This window comes from Penicillium rubens (genome assembly GCF_028828025.1).
Source record: "Penicillium rubens strain IBT 27055 chromosome Unknown utg000002l_segment0_segment0, whole genome shotgun sequence".
NCBI lineage: Eukaryota > Fungi > Ascomycota > Eurotiomycetes > Eurotiales > Aspergillaceae > Penicillium > Penicillium rubens.
Window position 1 is genome coordinate 998,826 of NW_026890600.1, and position 24,532 is coordinate 1,023,357.

The window sequence follows — 24,532 nt, forward strand, 5'->3', positions numbered from 1 at the left end:
CAATAGATATTGTACTCATCATTAACTAGCAGCCCTGACCAAGATGTAAAATCGGGCAATTTCAGCGAAATGTTAACCGGCTTATGTGCGCACCCGCGATTCCTTGCCGGCCCTCATTTATATGATCGTGACAGGGCGTCGTCAACGGCAAATATAAGGATATCCACCCTTAGCAAGGCATCCTCTTATTGAGCCTGGTGGTGAATGAGGCATTTCATGCGGGTGTGTTTATCATCCGAGTAGCTTGAACATACCTCCCATGCAATCTCCTAGGATCTAGTCTATTCTTGACCATTGATATAAAAGATACAGTTTACCCGAGCTTGTTCTCTCCTATCCCTGTTTTCTACAATCTGGATAGCGACGAGCTTTGGAATCCAAACCACTCAATGGACTCTCCTGCTTCTCCGTCTCAGTCTGGACGAGCCAACAAAAGAAAACGTGAACCTCCAGATCAGTCTTTTATCCCCGTTGACACGCCAGGAAGATCGGAACAGGTAATAGATTCTTTGAAACGAGCGTCACGGGGCGAGACAAGCGTTAGGTTTCTCTTTCACCTCTTATAGCCGGCTCTAACCAAACATTCCAGACAATTCCGGCCAGTGCAGCCTGTTCTTTGACTAGCAACATGTCCCAGATTCTACAAAGCCATCCTTCTTTAAAGTCGTCCTCTGCCGTCGATCTTCTCGACCTCTATCTGTGTCTGTGGGAGTGCTACACGATCAAGTCGGCCGGCAAAATACGCTTGGAAGAGGAACGTCGCTTCCTGCAAGACTCAAACAAATGGTTGGTGAGGGAAAACAAAAAGCTTCAACAGTACTGCAATCATTAAGAACTACTGCTGTGGGATCATCGTCAGGCCTTCGTCTCTGTACACCAGGGTGTTCTCGGAACACTACAGAACAGTGACAGGCCCTCGTGTCAGATAAGTGAGCTACAATAAGACCGTGCAGGAGCAAATTAAATCAAGCTATCGTCGTCTGACCAAATTCTCGGGTACTGTAATATCTAAAAACGTGGTCTGACCGGTCTTGTAGGTCGACATAGTTCAACGGGTGGAGTATGTGTGGGGCGGGCATTCCCATTCCCCACACCTCACCAATGTATTTTCAGGGAACAAGATCATCCACCGGTTGCTTCTACGTAGATCAGGAGCCACCATCCCAGGGTAACTCAGTCTTCTTACGGTCATGGTCAAGGTTCTTCTTCAACTTTGTTTTTCTTTCTTTTTTTTTTCGATGAGCTTTCTACTAGTCATCCTGACCTCTACATATAGACCCTATGAGATCACCAAATCTTCCTGGATCCTTGCGTCCAGAAACTGTCTTTCATTGTGAACGTGGTACTTTTTGCACGGGAAGGATGGGACAACTTTATCAAACTGGTTAGTTGGATTAATTTTCGATACTTAACACTGGCGCTAATGTCCCTTCAGACTACGATTCGGATCTGGATCTTGAATCAATTTGGAGAGAATTTCCCAATATACCAACACCGCCGCCTTGCCTCGCAGAAAGCCATAGCACTCTGTGCTCAAACCAATCCCTCAAGGGATGGTTAGAGTATACTCAGCATGGACATAAGGGGACTCCTGCCATTGAATGTGTCTTCTATCCCAGCTACGAGAACGTCCGCTCCTTCAGCTGGACGGGGCCAGATCCGTTATCCCAAGACACCTACGCCGATGATATTTTCCTTTATGTATCGGCATTTTTCCTTTTTGAGCGGGTGGACTGGATAGAACTCCGGCTCAGTAAGCTCAGTACGGAAACCGGAGAGGCTGTCGAAGAGTATCCGTTCTTTCTTCCACGAGTTGAGTCAATGCTGGGAAACTTACGAAGGATACGTTGTCAGATAAGTGACATCCTCTCGCAGAATTCTACAGTGGGAAACATAACAAGCGCTGGACAATCACGGTTTCAGTTAGCTATACGGCCACGGGTAGAGATCACAGATAATTCTACCCCGTGGAGTTCGGTTCCTTTATCTCGCATTCACCCTTCTATACCCATGCCATTCCTTGACCCGCAGATCTTTGTACAGAATATAGTGGGAAATTGGGAACTCTGAATGTTTTGCTCTCATGGATTGCCTGTCATCAGCGTACTATTTGGATTACTTGCACCAGGGTCCTTCACCGCCGATCCAAGCTTCGCGTGTCATTTCGCTTTCAACTCTAATGTACTATCCTAGAGGGTATTCGAACCTTTTCCCCTTCATTTTTCTTTTGTTCGTTCGATAGAAATATTTACTTCGCCACTGGTGTTCTGTTTCACCCTGTCAGCCTAGGTGGTTCCGTTTTAGCTTTTGGATGAATGGTACACTATTGAAGATACAATCGGCACGTTGAGCTATAATTTCATCGATTTGATTCACGGATTCTAACCAGACACAGAAATTGGAATAACATGCTACGACAAAATGGTTGTAACGAAGCCTTGAGTTGTAAAGGTGAGACGTTTGAGCTGCACAACTTACAACTTTATAACCGGCCAACCGGCACAAAAGGGCGAGATCACTAATGGCACACGTGCAGCGACGGTGGAAGCACATTTTTGGAGCACTTTGGATTGATTCAGGAATGAATATGTATGCTGTCGATGGTGTGGAACCTAATTTAGATCTCGGTGTGTAATATTGGCTAGTGCGGAAGTCTACTTTGATGTTCGATGTTCCTATGGTTTTGTGGTTTCGTTCAGTAGGCAACAACCTCAAAATGCAATGGCGGTCTTATTTATTCCTCATTTATTTTTTTCATTCTGTGGGCAATCCTAGTTTGTTCCACAACTAGTGACAGGTAAGTGGGGGCGTGTTTTAATGCGGTGGTTCCATTCACCGTCGGTCAAAACAATGACCGGTCGAGTTAGACAGGGGACGTCAACTCCCGCAAATAATGGTACCAACCCCTTTCCCTTATGCTAAAGAAGCGGAGGGCTAATGGTGAGTTAGGTTGAACAATGCAACCCATATTGATATCTCCTACGTGTTCGCGTTCATGGCCCTCAAAACGTTACACTTCAACCGGGTTCCAACCGGCCAATAACAAGCGAAGCAGAGTTGAACGGTTTCATTTCACAATATCGTTCTTTCCTTATTCGATTCCTGTCAAGGCATACCTTCCCGCCTAAACCTATGCGTGTGTTTTCTGGGTTCCAAATAATATGATTCGCGTGCGATCAACAATACCGCTTGACTTAGGCTGGAAAGGCTTCCATGAACCAAGGTCTACCTCGCTCTATATTCTCTTGTATACTTTATAACCAGTGACATTTAGGGCTCACTTGCTTTTGTAAGTCTTAAAAGTCTTCAACTAAGCTCTCTACGCACACAAAGATGAATTGGTTTATTGGCACTAAATTGTGGATAGATGCAAAGTATGAGGAGCTCATGATCTATGCGTTGCAAATACTAATATTCTAAGCAATAGAGCCAAGAGATCTTTTCGTCCCTTGAAATCTTCTCGAAGAGAAGGCAGTTCAGTGCCTTCTCCGGAGTGTGCTAGATCTGCGGGACGAAATGCACACACCATCCTACCCGAGACTGGCACGCTTCGCTACCAGCTTTGCCATGGTCGGCGATCGTCTTCCTATCATATCAACTATCATATCAACCACTTAAGATATCCATCAATGTTTCCCCAGGAAGGGATCTGCTCGCGAAGGCGGACCGGCTGTGCGGCAATCAAGGCCAGGCTCCAAGCTTCCCATGCCCTCCCTATGATATACCAACTTACGGCAGATGATATGGTTTCCAGTAAGCTGCAGAATCTATCAATACGCTGAGAGCGCAAGCATTATAAAGCTGGCACAATCTCAAGGTTTAGTGGTTGTAGGCTTTCTGCGCCCTTATGCCAATCTACTTTCCACCCACTTCGAGTGGTTGTTCATTTCGACGTTTCCAGCTTCCGTATAGATTTCTTTAGGCGATGGGTACTGTAGCTTGCTGCTATCCGCTAGGAATCGTCGTACTTGGTGAGTATGCCTATCCTCGCCTACTCCCAAAAGTTGATGTGGTGGATCCTGGCTACTAGCTGGAGTCTCATCGCTGCTGAGTGAATCTACAAGTCCATCCGGCGCAGGACACATATCGGGGTCGAAAACCATTAGCTGGAGATTTCTTCCTATGTGTAGCCGTATAGTCTTTGTCACAGCCTCACGTATTGACGGACCCGCACATACTGCATAGGCGGTAAGCACCGTAAGCACAAAACTTTGTTATTCAGCCCACGATAGGGGGTGAAGGTTGGAACTCGGAAACTCACCCGCTACGGCCACAGCTCCGCATTGGTGGTTGTTGAGATACCGTTCAACTTCTTCCTCGATTTTGATCGAGCCATAAAAGTAGCAAATCCTTTCGGCATATTCGTAGGAAATATTGTTCTAGGGTCCAGTCTGAGTACGCGGGCAGTAGATGCTGAATTGCAAAATCTGGAGAATGGTCAGATCGTGACTTTTCAGATGAGTTGCATCAGCAGAAAATCCACCTTGAACGCTCTCCAGTCGCGATTGAAAAGGCCTTATATCCAGTCATTTACCCATTATGGATTCTCTAGAAAAGCCCGATCAACAGGCGGCTCCTTGACCCGAAAGTACTTGTCCATGAAACATACCATCTTTGCCAACTTGGCGCTTCCAGAGAACCTCGAGCTTTCGCACCATCACTTCGCGCCTGCAGCTTGCCTCCACCAACATCTCAATGTATGAAAGCGCTCGAAAAAATCCAATATCCTCCACGACGAAGAGGATTGTACGGAACCGGTAGAAATCGAGAGGGTGTCCGTAGGGACCGAGTACCATAACCGACTGCTTGGCCGGGGATTTCAGTGCTTGGTGATACAGCTTTTGCGTAAGCCCGGGTTGCGGCTCTACTACCATACGGACTATTCTTTGCGTTGGTCCATTTTCCCAGAATGCAACATAGAACCGAGGGAGCTGAAAGAAAGCCCGAAAACCGGCTCGTGGCATCCAAAGCTGCACGTGCTGGCCAGGGCGGATCGCTCGGTTGAGGGGTAGCTCTATATCCAGCCAGAGAAAATAGCTCACCGAGTTCATGACTACCTCCTTTTAGGAAGATCCCCAAGGTTTGTGATTCCATGCGGCCATTATGCAGACAACAGCGCTGATGAAAAACCACAGGCAGATGGCGCCTACCAGGTACCACCGATACAGTGACTGCCGCTCCACGAGATGGTATATAAGCGCGCCAATCGCCGTTGCTGCAAGAAGGTAGTGACATTTCATCGCAATCTGCAAGTATCGCCGTTGGACCGCCGCACAAGTAACCGGTATCACGAGAAAGAGAGCACAACCGGCCTATATTTGATGAGATGTTAGTATACGCAATAGGAACACATATCTTTGACTTACGGCTATTGGAACAATGTGCCGTGAGGTCGCCAGGTTCATCGTTCTGGCGACAGTAACAAGCAGCGAACAATGAATCAGAGAATGGAGCCCACAGATGCGACCTACCCAGCGATGAAACCACGCCAGCATCTGGCGGTCCACGTGGAGTAGGTCCGCCGGAAGTCCAAAGCTGATACCGGTGCACAAAGGCACGAGGTTGATGACTGCCAAAGAGCCAGCCCTTTTCTGCGCTTCGGCCCAAGAATGGGCTCCAAGCCGGAGGCCAATAATGTTTGCCGCGAGCATGACAGTCAGGATGAGCGCTTCCCGGTAGTTGGGAATGTCAAGCCAACGCAGGCATTATGGCAGGCGGACGAAGACAAGTCGCCTCCAAGAGCCTATCGTTTTCGATCGGAAGGGGCGATGGGAGATCACATGGCGTCTTGTCCACACCCAGAGCCACACATCTCGTGCAAGCCAATAGATCAAGCAAATTGCTATGATTATAGCGGCTGAAGTGGCATATAAGTTGGGGAGAGATGTATCAGCAATCCATCGATACCACTTTGACCCGGTTGGGGGCATTCTGTTCGTTTTGCCAAGCTAGAGGGAAAGACCACTTATTCTTATAGTAAAGCATGGTTATTGTATTACAGCTATTGCCGTTCCAGTGGGGAACTTGGCTTTGTGGCCATGAGTAATAATGTGGCTGCAGTTTCTTCGGCACATTTCTTGCGGGCTCAAACAGACTGTTACACGCTCAGTTTTCGACACAATCCCCTGTTGAACACCCAGTCATCGCGTCATCAACCCTTCTGGGTACCCCTTCTTCCTTCCTACTCACAGACTCGCGGGTGAAAATATTGAAAGCTGGTTATTCCGAGTACCTCAGAGTTTGATGCAAAATCCGGTCAACCGATCAAACAGGTCCCTCAGGTCGCTTCCCATCGGGCTTCTCTGGACACTGCAGCCTCTCCTTCGCCCATTCGGACATCTGTTGGTTGTGCTTTAGCTCTAGGGAGCAATTCTCTCGCTGGAGACTCTTGACATGTTCAAGCAAAGACCGATTTTGCTCCTCCAAACTGGCATTTTCGTTCGCGTAAGCCCGCCTGTCGTTCGCGTAAGCCCGCAGCATGTTGTCGCGGTTTTGCAGCATGAGAATGTAGTTATGCTGCATTCTCGACATTTCAGCATATATGCTGTTAATGATGCCCTCAACTCTTTGAGTTGGATGTTGCCTGTCTGAGCCGATGTTAGTCAGGACCATTATGATACTTCCACCCCAGCGGCTGACCTCGGTGAACTTCTTTTTGTAACGGGGAGGGCCTCTGCAATGCCACTGATCTTCTTTGTGGAGGCATTTGGTCTTCTCTGATGGCGAAGACGTTGTATAACTTTCGATAATTAAATGGTGGGTTTGAAAGCGTTGCGACCATGGCCTCTATTTAACTATTTTCCAGGATGTAGCATTGCTGACGTCTCTATAGACCCCGGTATCATTCGACATGACATCACCTACTTTGAATGCCAAGGTACTAGCTCCCGGGATCGCGACACTTGCTCCTAGGGCCATTGTCAGGGACAGAAATGAAGCGTATAGGATTATTGGCAGATAAATGCTATGTAGACCCACATAGTGTATGTGGGTTCCCCCTGAACGCGAGGAAGCTACTGTAGGTTTCCTTTTGCATTCCGTGCTACGTCTTGAATCCGGAGCCATTTTATAGTTGTTATTAATTTTGATTGTGTATCTCCAGACAGTATCGACCTCTATGTCTACGCGAGACCCTCACTGCACTGTAATTGGTTCTAAAGGCTTGTATAATGGCTTGAGCCATCAGAGATCTGTAGCTCTGAGACCTGTGGCTAAGCGGGCGGTGGAATTGTAGGGGATGCCAGCCGGTAATCTGATGGCCTGCAAGGCCTTGAGACAGCGGTCTTGGAATCTACTGTGTCTCTGGCTCCACATCTATATTTCTATTTATAGTACTCATTCATTTGTATGAACTGACCAATAAACAACACATCTGTTGTGACAAAACGCAAAAGTTCAGGACGAGCCGATAGCGATAGAGACCGTTGACTGTGGATCCCAATCCGGATACTCGAAGTGAAACACCAGACTTTGGGATTTTTGACGGCGCCAACGGTCTTTCACGTCTACCATGGTGTCGCGAGGGGTAGCAGCCTCAATGTAAGGTATTCCGTGGCTTGCCTTCCAACAGTGATCCTTCGGCATTGAACCCTTGATGTTCCACTCGATGCCAAATCCCATCCCCGCAAATTCAAGCGCAATTAGATGTGGAGCATGCACCACAGTTCGCGCCTAGGAGAGTACTTAGCTTGTTGGGCACTTTTTTAATTAATAGGTGTCTATATTTATAGGGCTCTAAAGTTTCTCGGTGCCTGGGAGTAGAAGGCTGGTTCCCGGGATCCAAGTACGTGTTCCCGGGGGCTTCTGGGCTTTTAGGAACACCCGTCCCATTCCTAGGGACATTCATTCGGCTCCTAGAAGGAGGCTCGGTGGTGTCAACTTATATGCGACAATTATAGATCGTAAGGCATGATTATTGAACCCCAGTTCATGATATCACAAGTACTCCAGTAGCACGTAATCCTGCGTATAAGTTGAACCTAGTCCCAGTACACTTGCACGTTGCGAGAACGGCGGCCAGTCATGCAGGTTTCGCCTAAGGTCCATACAGTCCTGGCTACCGTGCTGCTAATTGTCAGCCTTGTCCGTTTGGAATTGTCTCGTCGAGCAGCCCGGGGAATTTCACATCTGGCCCTTGACCTTGCGGTATCTGTACCGAAAGATGTTCTACTGGTAGTTTATGTGGGACTGAGCTGGCCCGAAATAAGCGAGGCTGTGCGAGAGGGAATACTTGGGATATCCAGCGTCTTTCCGTTCTTACTCGTGGTACGTGCTTCTGAAATATTATTTCTCGATCCTAATTTAACCACCAAACATCAGTCTCTCCGAATGAGCATCCTGCTGCGAAGCCTCACCGGTACGCCATCTCGATTGGTGATCTGTTTTTCAATATTTTTCCTTTCCTCAAGCTTGATCAAGATTACAGCCACGCTAGTTGGTATTTACGTCTACCTCCCACTGCAACATGCCGTACTCTTTCTTCACTTTGTGGATTATCTGAGCTTGGCCTATCTCTTGTGGTCACTGGATGAGTATACAACGGCCGGTTCTCGGACTGGGTTACAACTACGTTGTGCTTTGCATTGGACAATGGGGTTGGCAGCTGTGCTTCTTCTGATTGCGGTCTTTGGAGTTGTCCTGTACTGCTAGCTTTTATCTCTAGAGGTAAGGTTGGCCGCGCACGAGGAAATACCACTCTTGGCTGACTTTGACAGCTGCAATTATGCATTCTGACCATCTAGATGATCTTGTCATATTACTCTGTTCGAAGTGCTGGAAGTTCAGTCGATGAACAATCAACTTGTTCAGCAACTGTGGTAGTCCGCGAAGTTTAGGCACACAGATTCAAGGGATTTATTGGAGGACTAGCAAATGCTTGATATCATCGAACACCTGCTTGAAGCCTTGCGGCGGTGCAAAGCTTTGAAGCAAATTTGACCTGTTCGACGGCAACGACTAACATCGGGGAAACCCATCTTCCGGCAAAATGGCCAAGTCGCCGACAGACCGATCGTTCCAAACTTTGAGCACACCGATAAGCCTTCCCCGAACTTCATCCAACGCATCATCGATAGCATGCAAGCGGGATACTTGCTCATCTTGATAGCGCTTCAAGCGGTTTCCCTCGTTGCATAGCTGAATGTTCCCAGTCCGCAGCTTCTCATTCTCCTCTTCGAGCTGCTAGATGTCTGTATGTTTGGAAACACAAGACTCCCACAGGCATCGAATGTACCCCACCAGATGTGCAGCACGAAATGCAAGTTCAGTATCTTCCTCTTCAATTTGCTTCAAGACCTCAAGTATGGGTCGGAAGGGCTCTACAGCCAAAGTCTGCCTCTCTATGTCGTGATTCAGGGTCTGACTGGTCAGCGTGGTCCGGTCTATTCATATTTTATTCTTACCGGCAGCGGGGTTGCAACATCAGGAAGTGGGGGCTCCTCGGTTGGACTTGACTGTGTGTAGAGCGGTGCCTCTGCCTGTGTACCTGTGCCTTCTGATGTTTTGCTGGGGCTCTCCATGACTGATCGTGTTAGCAAATACGTCCATTCCGCTATTGGGAAAGTCTCTCTTTATACTATAGGTCTTCTCACTCGGCTGCCCATGGTGGAGCATGGCTAGACCAAGGTCACCGTGGCAGTAGTACTGGGTAACAGACCCTCAGTTACTTGCATTCGACCGACTTCCAACATTCACTCCCTATAGCTACCATACAAGTTTGCTGGTATAGACCTACATTTGAATATTGAATACCTAACCGCTGATATTAAACCGCTTCATGTGTAGTGACGTCCTTTGGTGCCCTCGGGAATACCGCCTTCATATGGTGTTAGTGGGTATCAGCGTCGGCGTCTTCCCACCAGTAACTCCTCCATATACCAATAGCGACGGCATTTTTCTTATTCGTTCATTATGAGCCGAAACATGCAACATTTGATCTCTATTGCTTCTTCACACTGCTACCATCTCGATATCGCTCGTTTGGGATAGCATACAGAGATGTCCATTAATTGAGCTAGATCTGTAGGTGTCGGAAATCTGGTATATGGCGAACGTACGGGTAAAATTCACAATGGTACAATTCTCTAACTAACTAAAAACAACAATTGTCCGGTTTTGACAATCTAGTCGGACACAATTAGTAAGCAAAGTGCATAGTAAAAAAGTCACATGTTTACATGGTAAAAAGACAGTATCATCCTATTTCTTGACAGTAGGCTTACTAATGACTGGTCATGTCATCCCCACAGAGAAATTCGAATCTTTCTAATTTATTCGAGGTGATGGCTGTATATTGAAGCAAATATTGTATGTTGTAAAATGGTACCATTCACATCTACGATAAACAAGATAGTTCTCTAGTAATTGAAGGCTCGTTCCCTTGGAACATTGTTTCTCCGGCAGATACTGTATGATAGAGCAGCGCTAGCTCCTTTTGTGTCCCTTTCCTTTCTTTGCCGGTGGGTTCTGTCGGTGCGGCATGGGCCGCAGACGTCGCATCCATTCCTGTCGAATTTCCTCCGTGGCAATGGCTTTCTCGTGTTCCAGCATGTGCTTAGAAATATTATCATGTGCACCAAACGCGGTAAGAGACGTCCACCACGCCTCCGGCGTCATGCATCTCTGCTGAAGCCGCAGTCTAAGCGTAGGCTGGTCTCGCTGCAATGTTGATTGAGCTGGGCTGTTGGCACCCTTAGACTTTCGCGATGGCCGCGTGTTAGGGCGGCGAACAAGTAAGGGCATAGTGTCAAGTTCGTCTCCCGCGGGGTGCGTTGGCTGACGAGAGATGAGAGGCATTATTTTGGGCAATGCGAGAGGTGATACTTTTGGCTGGGGCTCCCGATGCTATTTATCGCCGCCATGACCTTACGTTCACCATAAAGTGTTCCTTGTCACATTCACTCGTCACATTCAACGCATATCCATAACCTATCGCTCCTCACATAATAGTCGCAAGAAGTTGATGATTGTAGTCGGCAGCACGGCCCATACTTTGGCGGCGCAAGGACTTTGATTGTACGCTCTTCCGAGTTCACTCGCCGTCCCATAGTGTCATAGTCATGTGAAAAATTGGATCTTGAGATTTAGTGCGAAACCAATTTTAGCTTTTTACCCTCTACGCTATCTAATTGACAGTCAAGGGCCTAGAAGTTACTCTAAACCCAGGTGCGGATACCTAATGGTTGGAGAAACAATCTGACAGTGCAAAGACACAACGACCAAGAGACATGATAAACGCTTAGTTGGATAGGTTTGACGAAAATCGGACTTGAACGGTTGATAAATAGCCCGTTTAAACTAAAGGTGGGTGCTCGTTGGGTTCAACCCGTCAGAAGCTGGCTGGCCAGTGGGCTAGCACACTTGGCCAATCCGTCTATAAAAGCCCAGGCCAATTCCCAAAGATTCGGATATCCATGGTCTGTTCGATTCCCCTCTTATATGCTCTCGATCACGCTAACGTGAGATAGGAAGAACGACTTCTTGGAACATTTTGAACTAGACCGCCTCGACTTTCAGTCATATTCCGAAGACAAAAGTGGCTGCGTATCGATCATCGGGGGCAGCATCAGCGTGGTTTGGGTGGAAAGGCTGCCCGGTCCAACAAGCGGCAGAAGTTAGATAACCTCAGCCGAGAGCGAGGGTGAAACGCGGTGGATTAGGACTCATGGTCGAAAACATCAAATCTCCAGATTATGATCGCAAATCTGACGAGTATTGCTAATACAATTGTCGTAGAAATTCATAGCCAGTTGACAATTTCCAAGGGTCGGTCAACTATGGTCATCGGTAACCGGTTGGCCCCACTGGGGTTTTGATGCTTGAGCGACAATCAGATCGTCTTCGGCCGATAAGTCGTCGAGGTATATCATCTCTACTGCCTAACCTGAGCATATCTCAAGGGTTTAAGCCTTGTTTGACAGAACAGATCAAATACAATCATGGTCCTCACAAGCAATGAAAGGCGCGCTTTCTTCAGACAACAGTGTCGTGAGGCATTGGTAGCCCATATATGTATGCTATAGTCTTCCTCTGCCTCGTGAGCGAAACTAATCGTCAGATGATCGACTTGGTCTTGTCGTCGCTCCCAGCGATGTCCGCCTACAGCCATCAGTCGGAGACAAGTACGCTTGGTCCGTGACAGAATCTAAGAAGAGCCTGTTGCAGACGAACTTGAGCAGTGGAAGCGTGGGCCTATACAGGTCCATTTGCGAGGAATTGGGCCGGTCGCTTGAGGCAGTTACTCCGCAGACGCTACAGTTTGCCCGATTGGAACGGGACCATCTGCCAAAGGAAGAGGTGAGCATTGCGATATTGACAGTTGTCTGAAGCCAACGCGGTGCTAAATTTGAATATAGTCTGGGCCAGCCCGTAGTGACGAGGAGGGAAACGGCTCTTTCACAGCAAAGATCCGCGAGTTGGAATACGCCAATCATGAAATAAAGAACGAGCTTGGCCGCACCAGCATCCATCTCCAGGAGTCCCTCGGCGAGAATCGCACATTACACGCAAAAATTCGTCAACTTCAGGACGAGTTGGATAGTATTTCATCTCGAGAAACTCAACTAGAAGACGAGTTAGTTCGTATCAGTGGAGGGATCACCAAAGCTATGCAGGTGTTGTAGGAGTACGAAGCGCATGAGAGGGGCATGCTGTATGGAGGCAGGCAACGTGAATATTGTGATAGCACAGACAGCATGGCGCTAGGAATACCGGCTCCGATACGCGACGAGGTGTTTTGACTGACATAGCGATCACGTGGTGGTGCTACCTTGCGAGCGCTAGCGCTCCAGCCAATAGGGGCTTCTGTGTGGGTCTGAAATTGAACCCCCGTTTTAGGAAATATCACTTTGCGCCTATCGCAACGCGGCTATGCTCGTGCAAAAACGCGTTATTACGTGTAGGAACACAGGTATTGACCCTATGATACATTATCTGGAGATAGCAAGCGCGAAGGGCTATCCTGGGCTATAGAAGGCCATGTTCACTAGGTTCGTGGTTGAAACCTCAAATCATACTGGTCATTATATATATCCTATGCTCACCCTTCACAAAGCAGTAGCACCTATTGTACGCCAACCGAATTTGTACGCGGAACACTATTTAATCCTCCATATAAATACCTATTGCACTACCAGCAGGATCCAGCTCCATCAGCCAAGGGTGTAGTTGCGTACTCTTGTACTCAGCTCGAAGCAATCACCACCGGCATTTCGCTAGGCACATGCCGCGCCTAACCTAAAGTGGCTAGAAAGAACACGTGACAGACTAAACCACCAGTAGGAATTACGCGTGACCAGGTATACTTGTAATATTCCTATAGATGAAGACCGCGTTTGGTTCCTGTTACTAGCGCCACCTACATGTGCACTATAAGAGCCCCTACCCCAGACAAGTCCGCTCCATTAACGCAGGCTATCAGCGAAGCGGGGACCGTGTCTGATACGGACAAATAATTTCGGATACCCAATGGCTTATTTGGAAGCTGCGTTCCAGACTTGGATCAGATAAATCAGTAAGCTTTACCAATCTAGCAGATGATCCAATTCATATTGGGTATTATGCTATAAATCATATAAATCATAATAATCCTGAATTAACAGTACATGTTAAAAGAAAATCACGAGCCTATAACGTCATTGCCTGGTACCTAGAGTATGTCATTTGGGGCTGTTCTTTCAGTTTAGCTGGACCAATCCTGGATCTTGGTATAATGCACAAATATCGTAGAATATCAATCCTAGCATCGTAAGGTCCATGTCTCCTATGGATTTGGTCTCTAGAACCGAGCAGGAATCCTAGAAACCTAGACAGCGTTCCTAGGACCGCTAGTCGATTGCGTCAGCTGGTAGGGGGAAACTGATGCTTGGCCGGTGACCACGAGTGTTATTTAAGCTTCTCCCCTTCCACGTATCTCGCGTTTGCCAGGTTCTTAATTCAAAAACGCTTAACAACTTAGTTATATCACTTTCATTCCTATCTATTGCCGTCACCTTGGAACCGATAAACATCATCTGAGCAGCACGTTGTCTCCCTTTCCACTGAACTCCGTCGCCCAAAATCATGGTATGAACAGCTGAAATAAAGAGGAGCCTTCCGAATCCTGACAATGTCGTGCAGAGTTCCATTCTCGACTTCCCAACAGAGATCCTATGGATCATAGCAAGCACCCTAGAGGGAGGCGATATTTCTGCTCTTGCTCGGACACACTCAACCTTCTATCCCAAGCTACGCCTAGCCCTGATCAAATATAATATCAGGCACCAAAACAGTTCTGCGCTTCACTAGGCCGCTAAAAACAACAATCGCGCCTTTGCAAAGACCTTGCTTTCTTACCAGGCCGACGTGAATGCGCTACACGATGGTTTCTCTCCTCTTATGACGGCCGCGAAATATGGCTCGGAGCTAATTACCAATCTCTTGCTACGTAAGAAAAATTTGCACGTGAATAGGAGAAACGCAGATGGCGAGAGTGCTCTCTGGTATAGTGTGGCGAAAGAGTCATCTGCAGTTGTGAACCAGCTCCTTCAACACCCTCGTACCAAGATCGATCTTCCAAACCGCGAGGGCCAAACAGTGCTCTGGCTTGCCGTCTTTAGAGGTAACAGAGACTTGGTGAGCCTGCTACTCTCAAGAGGCGCCAATCCCAATACCATGGACCGATACGGAATGTCGCCATGGATCCAGTCATGCGTCAGGCGCGGTGAATCCATCAAATATCTGCTCCTAGATCACATGAAAGCTGTTTCTCCTGAGATATTTTCGGTGGATGGTGTATTTGCTGAAAATGGAAAATCGATATGCGAGGACAGCTCTTCCTACGGACAAAGCCAAGTTCAGCTACGAGCAAAGCGGGTAAGATATGCCCATATCTGACTATTTTCAACCACTCTGTCTCAGTGTTTAGTAACAATCACTTCGTTAGTGTAATATAGATAATATATAGCTGTATTTCAAAAAAGCCCCCGCAAGCTATCTCCTCAAATGGGGCTGCAGATTGCCTCCAAATTCTGTACCATCTGCAGTACAAAACCTTCAATTGTCTCTTCTCACCTGCCAAACGGTAAGAGGACGGATTCCCGCCGCATTTTCGCATCACCACGTTCATATGCGCTTGTATGACTCTAGATTGTGGTAAGCAGTCTTGTTTGCCGCATTCACCAGCATCTTCAGTTCGCCCTCATCCCCCAATTGCTCGAACAATTTGCTCTATTTGGTCAGTATATGACGCAGAGGGCTGGGAGGAGGTCAAGGCTTACGCGTAGTAGCTTTTCCGGTGAATCGCATCTTTTTAGCTCTTCAGGCAGATTTTTTATCTCGGCACTCCACGGATATTGTGAAGGATTCTTCATGAGTAGCCTCTCCACCATCTCAGCTAAGGCAAACAGCTTCATAGTGGCAGCGTCCATCTCGGCTGCATTGATTTGGCAACTATGCTCCACTCCCGCTGCGACATGGTCAATTATCAGAATCTCATGCTCATGTGGCCCGCCAGTTATACCCAAATATTTACTCACCGATCCTGACCCCACCAAGTTCCGTGAGTAGAATAGTATCGGCACTCAAGGCAGCGAGTGCTCTCCCGTGACAGCGCAGATATTGAATTCCTCCGAGAACCTATCGGGCATAAGCACCGTTTGCTTTCCCGCGTCAACCATTGAGAGTAGTACATACCGGCCGAACAATTGCAGCAATTTCATCCTCAGTGATAGTGCATCTTGATGCGAGGATGTGACTTACCGAGAGCTCTACTGGCTCCCGGACCAGAAATACCTGCTCCTCCCAACAATAGCACCCCACCAGACCTAGAAAGCTGGGGTGTGATGTTTGGCTGATTGTATCCAGCAATGGCTTGACGGATGAGAATTGCTGCTTCAAAAGATGGATATCGACGAGTGTCGCTTTGTCTTTTCTGTGTCGGGCCAGAAAGACTGACTGTCCTTGAGAGATCACCACGATCGCCTCGTACGTCAACCACGGATTTTCGAAGACCGGTTGAATAGTCTGTTCAATCTGGCCTTTCTGTAGCGCAGGATGAGGGAGGGAAAGTGTAGGGGGGATTATCACTGGACCGGGCTGGGGCCTGGAAGACGGCACTGAAGGACGAGATGTTCTTTCCAAAGCGGCCCAATCGGGCGTTCCATCACGCCACTCAGGCTCAGGTCGAGAGGGCTGGCGCTTTATGGGATCCATTCTGCAAGGAATATGATAGTATGGCTCAAGACGTCAACATTGGGAAGTGGGAAAATTTGTACCCGGAGACCTTGAGACAATCACTATTTATATAATGAGGCCATGATGTAAGCTCATGTTTGCCCCGCTGCAGTGCTAGCTTGACACTGACCTATCGAGCCGAGCGTGGCTGTTGTGTTTATGGCTGTCCAGCTTTGTTAGGTCAAGCGTTCAAAGCTGCGTCAGAAAAACGATCACCGCGGTGAAACCGGCCCTGGAAAGGTCCAACCATGTCTGTTCATAGACTACCCCGCAAAATCTAAGGGGTCCAATGATGAACTGTTTGTCTTTACTCAGGATTGGTGCTAAACACGTTGCGCATAGCCCTACGACAAATCTGATCCTGTGAAACTCATTGATCTCGTGCATTCGTAAACTAGCTTTCGTCTATACGGAACATAAACCTAGGGTAGGAAGCGGTCGGGAACCTGCCTCGACCGAGGTGATCGACGGATAATGGATGAGCTTGAGAAGACTCGAGGACGGTCTGAACGCCGGGTAGTCTGGGTTGACCGACGCTGCGGAGGTGCTGTTGGCACACTTGTCTCTTCTACTAGTATATATGTGTCTTCGAGAGGTGTTTCTGCTGTCGAGTTGCCGGTAGCATTTCCAACAGCCGACGAGCGTAAGAGAGCGCGGAACGATCCATTACATCGACTGTGTCCGTATTAGTAAACAGCCCTGGGGATTAGAAGGTGATGAGTTACGTACTGTATTGGGCAAGAGGTGTTGTTTCCCGGTAAACGATGGGCGAGCCAGCCCTCCATGCACCCCAAATGAACCACCCCCTTACATATACCGCATTGCAACATGACCAGATCGTCGCTATCTCCCTCGAAGCAAATTGGGCACCTCTCACCATCTGGACAGGACTCTTGGCGAACGGTGTGAATCTGGAGGGAGTGCAGTCCACCGTATTCATTGTGGATAGACAGAATGGCTAGGTTATCCCGTGAAACATTCCAGGGCACGCGATTCATTGTGAGCATGCCCGGTGTAACATCCCGACCAGGAGGCCGAGTCACCTCTAGCCATGTCGGGGAAGGAAGCCTTGGGAAAGCCGCGTCAACACCCCATATGGGAGCAAACCCATCTGTCTCCAAGGCAGTGCTGGCTGGTTCCTGTTGCGGTCCGTCGATTTCTTCCGCGATAATATGTGGAAAACGCTGGCGTGGAGATTCTTATACATCGGCCTGATTACGCACGGCTGCATCGAACCACCGCTGCTTAACATCATTGTGCTGACGCTCTCGATGCCACTGTTTGCAGAGAAAGAATGATACAAGGTCGCTGAGCTGGGAGTCAAGAGTAGAAAGATTGAATGGGCCTCGTGCTAGGTTGTTCAACTTGTGACGACCTTCCTTGAGGGTGTCTTTCTTCACTATCAGCTTGCAAGCATCTCCTTTCTTGGTAATGCCACAACAGGTCTTAGTTTCCCTAATGGGCCCCATTTCACAGATACTCAAGGGATCCCAAAGCCATTGGGGGTCTGACATCTTGAGTGTGGTACGTGGATATGGGGTAAAATCTGTATCAAGGTGGTGATGGCGATTCGAAACCGAACCACGACGAATTTATTGAGTCTTTATAGTAAATCCCTCTGTTATACATGAGGTTGTGTAGTGATATGGGTGGCGATAATCTAGACGCCCTTTGCTTTGCAGGGCAGACGGTTGAGCTCCCAGAAGCACTCGGTCTCCTAGAGCCTGAATATGTGTTCCTGGAAACCGGACGCGTGCTCCCAGGGAACGACACGGGTATTCCTGGGAGCCCATGCAGTCCTAGGAGCCCATACTTGAGCCCCAAGGAACCAGACTTCCGTTCCCAGGAACCTAGCAGCCTTCAGCCGTTGATAAAGGTGACACCTATTGGCTATAAAAGCGCTTAAGTAACATTGATCTCTATCATACAAGTCCGTGGAATGTCCTGAGGGGCCCTCGTGTTCCTAGGAACCTGTATTGCTTTCCTAGGAGAAGGGAAAAGCGTCATATGCAACATAGAAGCTTCGATTGTAGGGTGATAAACCAAGGGCCATTAGGACTCTTCTCCTTCATCTAGACGCTTTGACCGCCCGGTTCACGAGAGATTTCACTGTCCATCCGGAGCACTTTATTAATATGAAGAATGTATCCCTTATAATTTACCAAGATTTCTCATTTTCTCTGACCAGATATCTCCTTTCCTTTGATGTCCATTGTACCTACCGCACATCCTTCTGTACTCTCCACTAATATGCACTGGAGCTCTGACAATCTTGAGTCACTCCTCGGCCAAATTATTGGCGATCCCACTCATCATTTAAAGTGCCGATGGGCTGAAGACAATGGAGTCCGTTGTCAAAACCTTGTGTCCAAAGATTCACGGATAGATGGAGCGATATGCCTCAAGATGTTCCAAGATCTTCCTACCGGTCATTCACCTGCAATGGGACTCTCAAAGGCCGCAAGGTATTTGCTATGCGCAGAATGCAGGCGTTATACCTCCCGACCTAAAAAGTGCGCCCAAAGATGGATGGACCGGTTACACGCCCAGGCCAGTCAAACAGAGGAAGCTACTCAAACTCAGCAAGATGGGTACTATCAGTCTGTTTTACCGGCACACGGCTGGCCGACTAGCATGTCCTACATAATAGGCACAAATAGTCAGCGTATACCTTTTGGTCACCGGCTTTCACACGCTACAAGAAATCGACAATAACCCTCGGTAAACACACTCCCCACGCAGTATGAATGGTAGTGGCCGGTACGTCAACAGAACTTTTTATTATAACCATTTGGCCTGACAATGCCTTACTATTTTCTAGCAGGGCCGCCAACTACGAACGAAAACAAACCATGACACCCCCCACTCTGCTACCCCTATCTTGCCTTTTTGTCCCGGGTCCCAGCCTCCCACCAACGACGAGCATGTATTCTGGCTTATTGAGGAGTAGCCCCTTCACCATCTCAACAATAGCCCTCTGCTATATGATTCAGTATTGACGTGAGAGAGATATTTATATTGGGCTTGCATATCGAGCTCAGAGCTGTCTGGTTACATCTTCTACTTCTGGAATTCCTTAGAAAGTAACTCTGGCGATGGAGCTGCCGATCGTTGAATGCGGTCCCATTCGAATGCAGCTTCCAGCCTGGCGGCTGATTGAGTCCGGGGTAGCGATCCGATGATGGTATACTTGGAAGGATCGTCTTCCAGAACATGTTAAAGCTCTCGCGTCAGCTTCTGAGCACGACAGAAAATCTGTTGGTTTCCATAATTAGTACAAATTGAAATGTGACCATGACGACTTCAAGTAAAGAGGTGTTGTAAACTGAACTAAGAATACGATGGGACATATATGGGCAGATATAGAAATGAACACGTTTCAATGGGCACAGCAAAGTAGATAATGAAATATTACGACTGTCTGCATGCGAACAAGCCGTAAACAATTCTGGTCACTCGCAAACCAATGTACATGAACAAGGAGCGATGCACGGTAAGCTATCGTTTAGCGATGACTTAGCTGCGCTGGGCCGCAGCTTCTGTGCCGCTTTCCGAGTCATCACCGGATTTCTCACCGCTATTGGCAAACTCCTGTGCTTCCAACTGTTTCAACAACACATCAAGCATTACCTTTGTTGACTCCGGCTCTTGGCCGGGTTCTTTGGTTCCGCGCTCCTTCAGCCAATGATCTACCACGCCCCCCAGGATTTGACTGAGTTCAAAGAAGATATCCGCTAATCTGGACACATGGCCCAGCTCCTCTGTCGCTTGATTCTCGGCAGCCCTGGAGGCGCTCAATTCTTGTTCAAGTTTGGACTGGGCTCGTTCTGCCCGGACTGCCCGACTGTCGAGCCTCGCGAGGAGTCGAAGATATTCCTATTATGGAGTTAGATGGAGCCTGAAAGGGGTCTAGTAAGCCTACCGCGGAATCCATTCTATCAGAATAAAGACAAGCACTAAGTTGTGTCTTAATCGGAGTCACGAGGAGATGGGTCTGACGGAAGCACTAGGAAGCTTACTCGAGCAACGGAGGTTGGGCTTGTATATATAGCTCTATGTCAATATTCAGTCTCCAACTAGAGTTTCCTTGGACTTCCAATGGGCTCACATCTTACGGGTCGTGAACGGTCCGTTTGAGCTCTTTTGGACCATATACGGTTAACCGGTCTAAGTTTGAAACGGTGCGAGAACCCGAGGTCTGCATTGTGCAACGCAACGATGAAATCACCCAGTGCCTTATGTGCCTCCCGCCTGTGACCGTAGCAAGTCTTTTCGTGCTCTCCAACCCTAATATGCCTATGTACCGGCTAGGACGGAAATGGCAAAGAAGATTGGAGTAGTAGTATACACTGTCAACCCAAGACTGGTAGCACGTTTTCACATTTTCACAGAGAAACCGCTATGCACGCCAAACTGATAGCATACCCTCGGCTGATGGCGAGTAAACACAGCCAGCTTAGAGACTAAGGGAACCTTGGCCTTTGCGACAACAGAAAGAACGAGTGCCTCATGTGACAGACTTAACGCGTGCCACACAGTCGAGACTGAGTCAAATCGCGTACCCCGGTATATGATTTCTAATCACGGGAAAACGTAAATTATGCGACAGGGATAATTCTATGTTAACCCACAATACATTCTCGATATCTGGTTGAGTGGCGGCACTATTGAGTCGCGACCAATTCGAATGTGGAGTAGCTTACGAGGTCCAACGAATCAGACTCTTATATTCACAGATCGCCCAAAACCTGCCTTTTACGAACGTAGATCGGCATATGATCCACTACTGTTGCCGCGAATATCTTACGGCGTGTACCATACTGTAGATTGGCGATCATTGATGGACTGCTTGATGTACCGGGAGGAGAGAGTAAACCGGAAATTAACCACTACCAGTTCCTGCTCGGCGCGATACGCGCTGTCTGATAGAGCTTTTCGAGTACTTAGCGGCGGGAAGTCCGGGCCAAAGTATACCGTCCAGAGTAACCGAAAAGACCAGGTAGATCACTAACATACAGGGATAGCGGCGGTCGAGTACTTGGCGAAATTGCATGGTCTGGCAAAGCTTGGGCAGTTTGAATGAGACCGGGATCTGATTCCCATGATAATGTTTATTGGATATGTGAATGAGCGCTACCTACTGATAGAAAGAGTACGCCGTCGGGACAATGTTCAAAACCTAACTGCAGAATTATAGACGACGAAGCAAGTTCATCGTTACCGGTTAAGTGATGGTTAACGGCTGACCACCGACCCTCAATATAACCATAGTGTGGAAATTACAGGATGACCATTATTGCGGGCCGGTTGTCTTAACATGGACCAATGACTGGGCATCCGATCCGCCAACCTCGCAATACTGCGGCGCAAATTCAGCGGCAGGGGACTAACTCCGAAATTTTCTGGCTACTGGCGCGTACGCCGGAGACCTATAAGAGCCGACGTTGTCAACCCGAACGGTCAATGCTGAACTCACTCCATCTTGCAAAGACACCCTTTCGGCGTGCTGACGCTCGATATGCCTTCCCGTAGGACGACATCCGAAGCCCCAGCTGATGCTGGTCATGGCAGTTCCGAGTCAGATGCTGCTCCAAAACGGACTCGACGCCCTCCCAGCACCGGTCATGGTGGCCCTCCGTCAGGCACCCAAGGTGCATCCCTCCATACACCCTTGGTACGTCCGGTAATTACTGATCTTGTGAAAGCAAGTACTCACCCGAATGTGGAATCTAGAGCCCCTCGCCAATAGCGAAGACCTCTAAACAAAAGCACTGGAGTGTCATTCATCGGCGATGCTTGCAGGGTTTCAAGGACGCTGATAGAGAGCGGGATGAGCTCTTACAATCAATACAGCGACTAGAGGCGGACAAAACCCAAGCCACGGCAAAGATTCGCCAGCTGAGTGACACCAATGACCAGAATCTGGCCAGGATTCAAACACTTGAGTTCCAAATATCCAGTCTGAAACAACAACAACTCGACGCTGTACAGGTTGGTAACACAGCCAGTGATAATCTGTTGCCCATACTACTGGAGGTCAGCGGCAATTTTCAATATGCGCAGAGCCAGCTGGAGAAGAAGATAGAGGCAGAGAAAACCGCAGAGAAAAACAAGCTTACATTTGCTGGCTTCCCTGCTTCTGATGTGCTACAACCTTCCTGGCCGGTGTATAACGGCCAGATGGGTTCGCTTGGTACCAACTCGCTTCAAAGCTATTCACTTCCGTTGACCAATCAACAAGCGCCAACACAAGCCAACCATCAACCGCTCCCGACAGCTAGCCAATATATACCGCAGTTTTGAAGATACTACAGGATGGATCGAAATTAGTTTCACCACTTTGCACTCATAAAATCTATCTCGAACCCTAGTGCGAAACACACTAATCCATTTCCGACTTAGCTCCGTCTCAAGTATTGAATCGTATTGAAAGGCGTTATCACGTGTTATGGTGCTCATGTCGGAACACGTAATCAGGGCGGTGAAGTTGGACCAATAGATATCCAGTCGAGTATATGCATCTGTCAGTCCATTATTCTATCTCTGAGCGCGCGGTTATTCTATGTGCTTACTAAGGCCATGTGATCTAATTTAGCTTACATCATCTATATTACCAATCATTTCGATTGGCAAGACGCCAGAACTAGTCAATCACCAGGAATTAGATTTCATTTGAATATAATACATTCAATTGGCATGACACAGAGGAGACAAGGGATCCTTATTTAACAATCACTGATACATTCAATGAGCCGAGATAGAACAGCGAGGGCGAGGTACGCAAAAGACGAGAAACCCAAAACTTTCGATCGGAATGGCTAATTGCATGGAGGAATCCGCGGCGAGAAATTCAGTGCCATATGTAGAATTAAAATGCCTTCTTTTGATCACATACGGAGAGCGTAAAAAAGTCCGGCGGATTTCCACAAATAACGTCGGTGCAAGCGCGAGAGTTGGGGTATATTTTCGGAGCATCCGGCGCCGTGCGAGATATCTACCGTTATGGTTTTGTGAGCGCTAGCCACATTGCTGTAAGGTAGGTTGCGCCCTCGTTGTCGTAGATATGACGAGACGAAGATGATCAAAGGTTTCGAGGTGATAGCTGTCGCTCTTTTCGCAGTCTCTCCAATCGTGTTCGGATGGCACTCCGGCTTCGGGAGTCGCGCTGCCCTTGGATAAAATTTTGCCCGGATCGAGCAAAATCGTACGCTGTCCGCTCAAGGTCACTCTCCCTTAAAATAGGGATGAGTTGAAAACGTATGATGTCTTGGTCGGTTTCTTCGTTGATTCTTAAGTGGTAAGCACTAGATTGCACTCGAGAGAGTATTTCAACGCATTTTCCTCGCTGTGTTTCAGAGAAGCCAGTGATCTGAAAGCATTTTTGTTCGGCAATGTAGAGTAACGACGCTGCGTTGCGAGTACGCAATGTATCCGTTATTTCATCAATTAATGATTGGCCGATTTCACCGTAATCTTGTTTTATCATTGATACTTGTCTTCCCACCATGTCGTGTTATTGTACCGTGCACTATGGCAAGTCGAAATTGATGCGAGGATGGTAGAATAGAACCTATGGGGAACAGGTGGTGGTTTATGTGTCCGAGAAGACGGAAATAAATGGCAGAATATTTTTGCTCCTATAGGCATCTGTCTTGGCAGACCTTTTAGGGGTTCCTAGGAAGGCGCCTAGGCGGCCAAGGCAAAATTGGCAGAAAGAATACTAATTAATCAAATGATACAGGAAACGTAGTGTATAAGCCTTGTGAGATACTTTACAGTATTCAAGTGACACGAAGGAAGTTCTGTAAGCTAGCTAAATGACCAGGTAGTTTCACCATGGTCCCAGTGGCAGGGTTTGAGATACTGTGCCTGTTGAATATGGAAGCCAATTTCGAATCCAAGTGTATTTTTTGTATTGCCCTGAAACGAACGAAGTGAGAGAAAGGGAATAGTCAACACGGATGTACGTGTGCGCGAGACGTTGCAAAAAGAGGTGGCTTAACTACGTATGGACTGTTCTGCCACGCACGTCGCTTATTCGCTCTTCCTGCCCACTGGTACCTGCATTATTGTCGCTTTTTTCGGATTAGATGGTCTTGGCTTTAGGGTTCTAGGGTTTTCTCCGCATACTTATGCACGTTGAGCATGTATGATTGCTTCGTCTTCTGCACCTTGTCCTTCATTTTATTGCAACGTTGTGCTGTTTATTACCACCACGATTTCCAGTCAGTATGTTCTCTCCTGTATTTGCCCCTCTTGTTGCTTTTGTCTCCTTGTTCCAAAATGTTATCTAATCGGCCTTGCTATGACTGTGGGCGCCAAG

General features: G+C 47.9%; 11 protein-coding genes across 11 annotated transcripts; 3 read left to right on the forward strand and 8 right to left on the reverse strand.

Moving 5' to 3' along the window:
• Window positions 1-628: 628 nt before the first annotated feature.
• N7525_002829 (uncharacterized protein) lies at window positions 629-2,070 on the forward strand (the record flags this gene model as incomplete). Its single annotated transcript, XM_061212472.1, has 3 exons — window positions 629-786; window positions 818-918; window positions 1,436-2,070. The coding sequence occupies 3 exons, from the start codon at window positions 629-631 to the stop codon at window positions 2,068-2,070; spliced, it is 894 nt and encodes a 297-aa protein (XP_061069493.1).
• Window positions 2,071-4,562: 2,492 nt separating this feature from the next.
• N7525_002830 (uncharacterized protein) lies at window positions 4,563-4,874 on the reverse strand (the record flags this gene model as incomplete). The annotated part of the gene is made up of 1 exon (XM_061212473.1): window positions 4,563-4,874. One exon carries the CDS (start codon window positions 4,872-4,874, stop codon window positions 4,563-4,565), a length of 312 nt encoding a protein of 103 aa, XP_061069494.1.
• Window positions 4,875-5,063: 189 nt separating this feature from the next.
• N7525_002831 (uncharacterized protein) lies at window positions 5,064-5,651 on the reverse strand (the record flags this gene model as incomplete). The annotated part of the gene is made up of 2 exons (XM_061212474.1): window positions 5,064-5,312; window positions 5,367-5,651. The coding sequence occupies 2 exons, from the start codon at window positions 5,649-5,651 to the stop codon at window positions 5,064-5,066; spliced, it is 534 nt and encodes a 177-aa protein (XP_061069495.1).
• Window positions 5,652-6,264: 613 nt separating this feature from the next.
• On the reverse strand, window positions 6,265-6,706 carry N7525_002832 (uncharacterized protein; the record flags this gene model as incomplete). The annotated part of the gene is made up of 2 exons (XM_061212475.1): window positions 6,265-6,587; window positions 6,640-6,706. 2 exons carry the CDS (start codon window positions 6,704-6,706, stop codon window positions 6,265-6,267), a joined length of 390 nt encoding a protein of 129 aa, XP_061069496.1.
• Window positions 6,707-8,955: 2,249 nt separating this feature from the next.
• N7525_002833 (uncharacterized protein) lies at window positions 8,956-9,612 on the reverse strand (the record flags this gene model as incomplete). The annotated part of the gene is made up of 4 exons (XM_061212476.1): window positions 8,956-9,177; window positions 9,238-9,357; window positions 9,402-9,520; window positions 9,576-9,612. 4 exons carry the CDS (start codon window positions 9,610-9,612, stop codon window positions 8,956-8,958), a joined length of 498 nt encoding a protein of 165 aa, XP_061069497.1.
• An 810-nt stretch (window positions 9,613-10,422) lies between these two features.
• Window positions 10,423-10,794, reverse strand: N7525_002834 (uncharacterized protein; the record flags this gene model as incomplete). Its single annotated transcript, XM_061212477.1, has 1 exon — window positions 10,423-10,794. One exon carries the CDS (start codon window positions 10,792-10,794, stop codon window positions 10,423-10,425), a length of 372 nt encoding a protein of 123 aa, XP_061069498.1.
• An 896-nt stretch (window positions 10,795-11,690) lies between these two features.
• N7525_002835 (uncharacterized protein) lies at window positions 11,691-12,620 on the forward strand (the record flags this gene model as incomplete). The annotated part of the gene is made up of 4 exons (XM_061212478.1): window positions 11,691-11,791; window positions 11,924-12,009; window positions 12,056-12,294; window positions 12,354-12,620. The coding sequence occupies 4 exons, from the start codon at window positions 11,691-11,693 to the stop codon at window positions 12,618-12,620; spliced, it is 693 nt and encodes a 230-aa protein (XP_061069499.1).
• A 2,479-nt stretch (window positions 12,621-15,099) lies between these two features.
• N7525_002836 (uncharacterized protein) lies at window positions 15,100-16,188 on the reverse strand (the record flags this gene model as incomplete). The annotated part of the gene is made up of 4 exons (XM_002558450.1): window positions 15,100-15,204; window positions 15,255-15,442; window positions 15,513-15,612; window positions 15,670-16,188. The coding sequence occupies 4 exons, from the start codon at window positions 16,186-16,188 to the stop codon at window positions 15,100-15,102; spliced, it is 912 nt and encodes a 303-aa protein (XP_002558496.1).
• A 443-nt stretch (window positions 16,189-16,631) lies between these two features.
• Window positions 16,632-17,723, reverse strand: N7525_002837 (PHD finger domain-containing protein; the record flags this gene model as incomplete). Its single annotated transcript, XM_061212479.1, has 3 exons — window positions 16,632-16,884; window positions 16,939-17,393; window positions 17,415-17,723. 3 exons carry the CDS (start codon window positions 17,721-17,723, stop codon window positions 16,632-16,634), a joined length of 1,017 nt encoding a protein of 338 aa, XP_061069500.1.
• A 2,002-nt stretch (window positions 17,724-19,725) lies between these two features.
• On the reverse strand, window positions 19,726-20,143 carry N7525_002838 (uncharacterized protein; the record flags this gene model as incomplete). The annotated part of the gene is made up of 2 exons (XM_061212480.1): window positions 19,726-20,085; window positions 20,132-20,143. The coding sequence occupies 2 exons, from the start codon at window positions 20,141-20,143 to the stop codon at window positions 19,726-19,728; spliced, it is 372 nt and encodes a 123-aa protein (XP_061069501.1).
• A 1,584-nt stretch (window positions 20,144-21,727) lies between these two features.
• Window positions 21,728-22,512, forward strand: N7525_002839 (uncharacterized protein; the record flags this gene model as incomplete). Its single annotated transcript, XM_061212481.1, has 2 exons — window positions 21,728-21,883; window positions 21,943-22,512. 2 exons carry the CDS (start codon window positions 21,728-21,730, stop codon window positions 22,510-22,512), a joined length of 726 nt encoding a protein of 241 aa, XP_061069502.1.
• Window positions 22,513-24,532: the final 2,020 nt, after the last annotated feature.